A 9,106-nucleotide genomic window follows, 5' to 3' on the forward strand; every position below is an offset into this window, starting at 1 on the left:
ATTTTTAATTGTAGTCTACTCCCTCGAAGAAAATTGCACATGCAAACATTCCTCAAGTCAAAAACGAATTCCATGGTTGTAAAATTGAAAGTGTTTATTTCCATCATTTTTTATTTTGTTTGTCAAAAATGGCAGGCTGATTTTTGTTTCTTAAATGTAGCAAAACTTTAAAAAAAAAAAAAATAATGACACATTTTTTATTAGATGGAAATGGTTAGGGGGAAAAGTATGTTTATGACAAGATAAAATCAAACAAAATGATTCGGTGTTGGACTACATGGTAGTAAAAATCATTTTCAATTTTGATATGATTTGGCTATATGTTTGGAATTTACAGAAATTTATTCTACAATCTTTGTTCATGTGCCATGCATGTAGCATTCATCTCTTTAGTTGGACTTGGAAGGATATTATTCTTTGTTTTCAACTCAAAGAGAGAGGCCAAGAAATGATTCCACCAACAAAAGAGAAAAACAAACACAAGACAATAGATGTAGATTATTTACTCAATGAAAATATGTTCTTATAGGCCAATAAAACAAAATTCCTTTCCAATTTCCAAGTTAAAGTTAAAGGTGGCTACCTAAAATTATCTTACTAAAACCAACATATGATTGACAGCATTGTCTCGTTCAAGATTTCTTGGGCTTTGACTGTTAGACAAAGCCATTGCCTTGCATCTGCTATTTGATTGGAAAAATATTGTTAGAGAAAAGGATATTGGCTGGAAGAATGGAGAAGAGGAAAGATGAAAACCTTATCGATTTAATGGTTAAGATTTATAATCATTTTTTTATTTTATAACTTAATTATTAAATTAACAAGCTTTCATTTTTATCTCTTTCCATTATTTTTATAAAGCAAAACCTAAATCCAACTATGATCAGCAGCTTCTGACTTTAGGTTGATTTTAATATTGCTTTCATGATTAAACTATTTGGGTTATGGTAAAAAGATTGATCTTTATAGAGTTTACTGATGTATTTTTTTCTACTATAAAGTGTACATAGTAAAAAATCAAACCCATGGTTTTCAAATATGTTCACAACTATGCATTTTTCCATGCAATAATTTATGTCAAACTTTTTTCCCAGCAAGCCAAAACAGAGAATCTCCCTTGCCTTCAAACTCATTTGTCAACTCAAGGTTCAACAGTAAAGATAAAAAAACAAATGTAAATTTTGGATGTTACTTTCTTAGAATTTTTTTTTTTTTTGAAGGTACTAAAAGAAGCAAAGCGACATGCTAATGGCCATAGGACCAAAAGACAAGAGGCGTGGTTAAAGTTAAAAAGTCGTTAAGTAGTCAGTAAAAACTGATTCTTCACGCTTTTGGCTTCAAGCGACCGGTTTTCTAGTTTCTAGTCCCGCTGTTGGCGCTGTTACTGAGTCTTCACCCTACTTGGTGTTCGGTTCGGTGCATGGTTTAAGATAAGAACCCATGGACTGGACTAAGTACAGAAGACTGACTGAAGTATAACAACAAATGTAGAGAGGGATTAGATTTGGCCAATTGTACGTTTTGAACTTTTGTGCTTTTGTCCAACCCCTGTTGGACAGTTAGAAAAAAAAAAAAAGAGCGACAGAAGAGAGAGAGTGAGTGAGAGAGAAAGACACAGTAAAAAGAGTCGCTGTTGCTGTTATTGGCCTGTTGCAATTGCTGTCCCTCGTTATAAGACTAGGAAGAAACCACTCATAAACCCCGCTTTTGTCTACCCTCTCTCTCTTTCATTTTTCCTAAAATTCTCATTCTCACACTTGAACAGAAAAAATACTATTAAGTTCAATGCTTTTGAGTGTTCAACTTTGACGGCATGGATACTCAGAGAGGTCCTCTTTTTAGCTGGGCTTACTTCTGCCAAGGAAAGGTAACAGCAAACATTTCTTCTTTCTTCTCTTGAGTGGTTTCGAGTTTGATTTGGTTTAGCTTGACACGTTTTTTTCTTGATTATGCAAAATGAGGGCTTTTTGCATGGAGTTTTGGGCTAAATTGTTAATTGGGAGTTTTAATTATGCAGACAATTGAAGAGCTTAGGCTTTCTCTTTTGTATACTACTCTGGAGCTGGAACAGACAAGGTTGGCAGTTCAGGAAGAGCTGAGAAAGAGAGATGATCAATTAATTCAACTCAAAGAGTTGCTGAGCAAGGCAGTGAGGGAGAGAGATGAAGCACAGGAGAAATATCAAAGACTTTTCCTTGAGAAACTTTTGCTCCACCAACGGCAACAACAGCATGGTGCTCCTCTCTCTGGAGTTTCTAGCATTGAAGATGAACCCAGAAGAGGAATTGACTCCAACAATGGCTTCTCATCATCTGATTGTGAGGAAAGCATTGTTTCATCTCCTGTTCTTGACCCAATTCAACAACCCCAACTGCCACCGGCACCACCACAAGGACCACAAGCACCAGTACCAAAACCACCTAAATCCATGCCACAAGCAACCATAGAGCTAGTGCCTGAAAAGCCATTACCTGAAAAGGGTAAGCTTTTACAGGCAGTGATGAAAGCTGGTCCACTCCTGCAAACCCTTCTTTTAGCTGGACCACTGCCTCAATGGAGACACCCACCACCACCACTTGAGTCCTTTGAGATCCCACCTGTGATAATTCCTTCACCACCGCCACCCCCACAACTCCTCCACCATGACTCCTTGGTCAGCATTAACGGTTGCAACACCCTAAACACCTGTGGTAAAGTTAACAGGAAAAGGGGTCTTTATGATGGCCCTGATTCTCCTACAGAGACCAAGTTCCAAAGATTAGTTCTCCATTGACTACTACTTACACAGGAGTAGCCTAAATAGTATTAATTTCATAAAATTTACCATTTTTAAACTTATTAAAGGTTAGTGAGGGTGAAATTGCAGGGTGGAAATCAGCCTATGGGTAGGGTGACTGATCTAAGCATTTTTGTACAGAGGATTGCTTTAGAGAAGCAACTACCCAACTTCCTAGTTTACTCTTTGGGGAGAGTCAGAAAGAGCTTTCATTTCTTGGCCTTTTGCCAATGTTTTTCAGTGAAGATTTTTTTGTCTCGATCTCCCCCTCTTTTTTCTTCATTTCTTCACATTTGGTTTTTTGCTCCATGATGTGAAAGGGAGCTTTGATTTCTCCAAAATTGCTGTGGCATGTAAGCATAAGTAGTATAACAACTTTAGCTTCCATAGTTTTCACTAAGGTATGTGCTGCTTTCTAAGTGTGGGAAAAGTGTGGACTGTTTGAGAATTGAGAGATTACATTAAAATTAAAAAAGATTTTAAAGCATGAGTTGGTGTGAAGTTGTTGAAATTGGGAAGACGGGCATGGCCAACAACTGGGAAGGTCTAAGAGGCTTGCTTGTGGGATTAGTGGATCCCACAAATCAGAACCAGGATCTGCTACTGGTGTGATGTGTGATTTTATTACTCTTTTTTTGGTTGAGGGAAGTATTGTGATTATTTACATGTAAGTCTGATCTTATCTTTCTTGAAATCATTTTTTCCCTCTTCTTTATGTAATGGTAATATTGATATGCTAATATATTCCTTAAAGCTTCTTTTATCAACCTGCTCCCACTTAACTTGTTTATTGTTAAACTTTTCTCTCTCCCTAAACTAGAGCAAAAGTAATGCTGGGTTTTGCTTTCCATGTCTCCTCACATTACAAGGATCTGGGAAACATTTTCCATTTGCTATTACTTGGGACGATAAGCAATCAAGTTACCAATGAAAACTTGCGGAAATGAGCGTTAAAGATTAATCTAAATGGAAAATAGTAAATAGATATGCTTTCCCACCTTGTTCACGTGGTTTGTATCTTAATTTGAAATGCTTGCACTTTATATTCATACAAGTTGTTTTCCACACAGTTTTAGCACGGTCGTTCTGCTTGGCCCCAAAGTTCAGGATTTGAAGCTCAAGCCCAGTTAGAAAAAGAAAAGGAAAATAAGAGATGATCTGAGGTTCATCAAACTCCTGCGATTAGTTCAACTTGATCTTCTTATGCTCTCATGTCTCAATCACTAGATGGCGAGTCAGATTAAACAATGTTTTGTAAAATGCAAAGCACAAATGAAAAAAGAGCTATTACAAAGTCAAGTTCGCATTGAAGAACTTGAGGGTGATGGATTGATTTCATTGGCGAAGCATGCGCAACGGACTTGTTTCTAGTCTTACTAAACAAATTTACGGTAATTAAACCTGCTCAAAATTGTCGATGGCTCACTTCCTATAGATAGAATTAGAGAAACCATCAACGTTAACCCAGCAAACTATTGGAAGCAGACTCACTTTTTATTTGTTACATCAATATTGACAAGGCCTAAAACAGAAGTCGAGTAAGGCCTAAAAAAGTTTGCAAGTAAATGGATCCGCAGATAAATGACACATTTCAGTTTTTCTTGTTGAGACCAATCCAAACTAAGCATGAACATGGTTAGAAAATTAAGGACTAACCTATTCCAATCCAAAAGACATGATTAAAATGCACAACTGGAAACTCAGTGGTACTCAAGCGCAAAACAAGCAGGAGTAGCCATGATTTTTCAAGGCAATTTCTAACAGAAAGGAAGAATTGAAGCATCCAAGGAAGAATTGAAGCATCCAAGTGCGGTTGATGTAAAGACCTTGGTTGAAAAGTTAGGTGCACAATGAAAAGCCTGTTTCCTGGGGAATTGTCTAGTCCATACGGCAGTGGATGGGAAATGAACAAGCTAGCGTGTTTTGCTTGACTGAAGACTCAATCCCACCTCAAATGGGTAGGCACCGTGATTTGACTGAGATTATCTGCTTCTAGGTCCTCCACTTATAGAGGCTAGAAAGTTAATCACAGCTCGGAAATAAGAAGATAAGCACAAAGTCTAGAACCATTTTTGGTTCTAGACCTTCTTTACCTTCAGAATTTTGGGTCAAGAGACTCGTGTCTAATGACTTTTATGATTCCCACTGAAAAGGGCAATTACTCCAGGCCACACCCAATTCAGCGCAGATATGGCGTACCTCTGAAGAATCATTGGTTCCCAGCTAAACATTTTTCTCCCAAAAGAATATTAGATTAGTAAAAGGGAAAGCGTTTATAAGGCTAATATAATGAACACAATAAAACAAAAATCAAAAGCAATACTAATCAACAATTACAAAGCCATTCCATGATTTTCAATAACATAGGTTTGAATCAAAAGAAATTGAGGTCCGTATAAGGTAACTAACTTCATCCTGGTGGCTATGCAGAAATCATATCCTCTTTTCAACAAGCACACCTTGAGGCTTCTGCTCTTTGTCACGAAAGCAGTTTAATTTCAATTTGACAGAAATTCTAAAATTACAAAGAAAAATACATCTTCGTACGGTGAAAAGTAATAGTTTGAATGCGGCAGAGGGAGGCAGAGTAAATCCGGGCAGGAGAGGCTGCATTTTAAACACCGTTGGTAATCTTCTGAACTTGACTCATTGAACCGGGCTTTAAGCACCCAGATTTTCACAGTCGAGTTCATGTCATGTAGTGCTAAATTAATGTCCATTGTTCAACCCAATCACGACATGTACTGCTGGTATTTCGTTCATATCAATCTTGCCGGGGATCTCAATAGCACAAGCCAATCTTTGTTAATTGCAAATTGTAGGATGTGCCCTGACCTTGATAATCTATAGATGCCCCCTCATGATTGACAGATTGCTCAAACCACTTGGCTCTGGTGACATTCTTTCCTAGTTGAAACCACGAAGTACTCCAATCCCTAGTTTCAGAATTGCTAATTTTCAAGCACCTGGCACCCTCGAATCAAACGATATTCAAATACCTGGATTCAGCAGGGTGATACACCAAAAGCAGCATAACAACATGTAAAAGACATATTAGGATAATTAGGCTTGGCAACTTCAACATATTGATGGGCTGTAGGGTTAACCACATAATAATCGAACAATTTTGCACGCCTACACTGGTTGTTGTCCATCTTCTGTCCCCGTTGGAACCAATCACCGCGGCATATCAAAACCAAACCATTACAGGATGCCATAAATTTTACAGCCGAATGTATAATCAACCTTCGAACCCATTCTCAAACAAATCAACAAATCTTAAAGAATTTTCCAAAGATTGACCTTTGAGACAAATTAGGTATGAATTTCTTAATTCTTGGGACTGGAATTTACAAGAAATTCCAGGCTTGATGAAAAGTTGGGACTAGTTCAATGTCATGTTTCTGACTGAACTTATGCTAATGTGTCACAGTTATGATGGCATTGCAATAGAACAATGCATAAAAGAAAACTATAGTAGTATCTATTAGAGTAACACTGAAAAATTGGAATTACTGCTTCTGATAAGTTTGAAATTTTGAGGAAAGGCTTAATGCATGCAATGATGCCACTTTCCTTAAAGTTTTATTTGCCGTACTATTCACTTAATAGGTATGCAAAAGAGTTGCAGGCAATAAATCTTGAGGATATAATGAAACCCAATGATTGACTGCATTTTACACTAATGAAATCAATCCATTGAGCAATTACTAATGTATCATAAGATCACTGAACTTCTATAAAAGTTTTTTGCAGCAAAACTTTTATAAAAGAAATATGAAATTTAAAAAAAGATGAAAAGTTTCAAAAATTATTTCTATGTGTTTTCAAAAAACCAGAAGAGCTTTTTATAAACAAATAAGTGTTCTTTCTTACAAACATGACTATCTATTTTGAATAGACAAAAATTATTTGTTTTTGAATAGTTGAAACTGTTGATTTTGAACATATTTATCTCTCTATTTTGAACAAACTTAATTATATGTCTTTATTTTTTCTTTTCCAATGTGAGATTATTTCTCATTTTATTTTGAAAATCTCTAACAATCCCCCATCATTTTCAAAATAATCTAGATTTATGATGACTTTGGAAATCAATTGCATAAATGAAAGTATTTTTGTTTTGAACATTCATTTAATGAAAACAAGTTAAAGTTAACAAAAATCGCATGATAGACTATGCTTTAAACCAGGTATTCCATTTAGTTAATTAAACTTGTCTCAGACAATGATTTCAACATCCAATAAATGCTTGGTATCCAGTGACACATTTTGACCATGTGTCTGCATCCTCTTTTCATTAGTGTTATTAGAGCCAAGCTCTTAAGCTCCTAGAAGCGGCCACACTTCAAACTCATATAGGTAGCTCACATCAAGAGTGTTCCCGTAACTATAGCACTCTAACATAATTATGTTATGGGTCTATTAAGAATATATTACTCATCATTCATTTACTATTACGGTACCTAGCACTTTACTTGGGATGGCATTAAACAATACTATAGTGCTAGCAGCCACATACAAATGATATACTTTATCTCATTTGAAGTCAAGACTTGATGTTATACCAAGCGTTGAGTCAAGTTTTCATAATGGGTGACTTTATTTCATAAGCTTAAGCCTCATCCCTATTGAAGTCTTTTTTACCAAGTCTCAAGCAAGACTTTTTGTTAGAAGATCCGTCAAGTTTTCACTTAACCTCACATAATCTATAGTGATCACTCCATCTAAAATTAATTGTCAAACATAGCTATGTCTTAATCCAATATGTCTAGACTTTTCATTATATACTTGGTTATAAACCTTTACTAGAGTTGCTTCACTATCACTTCAAGTACATATTGGAAAATTTAGTTTAGGCCATAAAGGTACTTCATATAATAAATTTCTTAGCTATTCAACTTATTTAGCTACTGCAGCTAATGCAATAAACTTGGCTGCCATGGTAAAATTTGTTATGTATGTTCGTTTCTTGAAAACCCAAGAAATGGCACACCACCAAGTATAAAGATTCACCCACTTGTAGAAGCATGATCTTTCATATTAAGAAACCAACTAACATCAGAATATCCTTCTATAACTGAAGGATAGCCATTATAACATAATCCATAATTGATTATTTTCTTCAACTATTGAAATACTTTTTTAATTACCTGCCAATGCAAGTTACTAAGATTACTTGTGTACTTAACTTTTTAACAATAAATGCTATGTCTGGCCTTGTACAAGTTATTACATACATCAAACAACCAATTACTTTTGTATATTGTAATTAATCAATTGTTCCACCAGTATTAGATACTAATTTTAGTTAAGAATCCATGGGTGTAGATATTGAAATACAATTGAAAAGATCAAACTTGTTAAGTATTTTTTCAATATAATGCAATTGTGACAAGGTTATGCCACTACCATTCTGAATTATTCTAATTTCAAGAATAACATCCGCTCCTCCCATATCTTTCATTGAAAAGTTATTTGATAAAATTTCTTTGTTTCCTTACTATCATTCTCTACTTATACCTGGAAGTCCCTTATTCTTGACCATCTACCTTTAAGGTCAGGCATAGAATATGGACTTTTGCTTTTTTTTTTTTTCTAAATAACTAGTGAAGTGGAAGTGGATTATAAAGCAATAACGATGTAGAACACGATACATTAAAGACTATAAATTTAAAAGAGGAAGACACAGTAGTTGTGAAGCCAATATACTGGCTAAAGAATATAGATACAACCCTCTATTCTCTTGTCTTTGAATAGAAAGTACTATGGCTATTGTTTTTTATAGGGATTTTAGGCTTTATTTTGTTTATGTTACCTTGATAGCTTTAGAGGGTAATGTACAAGAAGGAGAGAAGCTATTACTTTACTATCCTACCCTTTTCTCTAGAACACAAAACTTAAATTGCTATGAGTGAAGGCTATTTCTTTACTTATTCGTTTATCATTAGCTAGTATCGCTACTAGCAATTTCACTAGTCACTTATGATATTCTAGAAACCAACACTTGATCTAGCTTTCACATTAACTATCTATTAAAATAGATGAAGGGTTAACCCCATAAAGGGTCCGTTTAGAAAAAATCGAAGATGATCAAATGGGTCCATAAGAGATATGGATTTTTATCTTTTCTCTTTCAAGTCTAGGAAGAATGGAGAGAATAGGCTATACAGACATAGCCCATGATAGGAAGGACTTAACATATCATCTACATATAAGCAAATTATGACTCATTTGCCATTTTCAAATTTGCTATATATTCACTTATCTGACTCATTAATTCTAAAATCATTAGCAAGAATGATTTCATCAAACTTTTGGTGCCATTGT

General features: G+C 35.2%; 1 protein-coding gene across 1 annotated transcript; it reads left to right on the plus strand.

The window, feature by feature from the left end:
• Positions 1–1,539: 1,539 nt before the first annotated feature.
• On the plus strand, positions 1,540–3,543 carry LOC111285270 (uncharacterized). Its single transcript, XM_022874610.2, has 2 exons — positions 1,540–1,867; positions 2,018–3,543. The coding sequence occupies exons 1-2, from the start codon at positions 1,814–1,816 to the stop codon at positions 2,771–2,773; spliced, it is 810 nt and encodes a 269-aa protein (XP_022730345.2). The 5' UTR covers positions 1,540–1,813; the 3' UTR covers positions 2,774–3,543.
• Positions 3,544–9,106: the final 5,563 nt, after the last annotated feature.

Source organism: Durio zibethinus, chromosome 6 (genome assembly GCF_047325235.1).
Source record: "Durio zibethinus cultivar Kanyao isolate XHJ-2024 chromosome 6, ASM4732523v1, whole genome shotgun sequence".
Classification (NCBI taxonomy): Eukaryota; Viridiplantae; Streptophyta; class Magnoliopsida; order Malvales; family Malvaceae; genus Durio; species Durio zibethinus.

Coding starts and splice junctions, on each gene's coding strand:
- LOC111285270 (XM_022874610.2), top strand. CDS start 1,814: ATGGATACTCAGAGAGGTCCTCTTTTTAGCTGGGCTTACTTCTGCCAA. Junction 1,868..2,017: donor CTTACTTCTGCCAAGGAAAG/GTAACAGCAAAC, acceptor TTAATTATGCAG/ACAATTGAAGAGCTTAGGCT.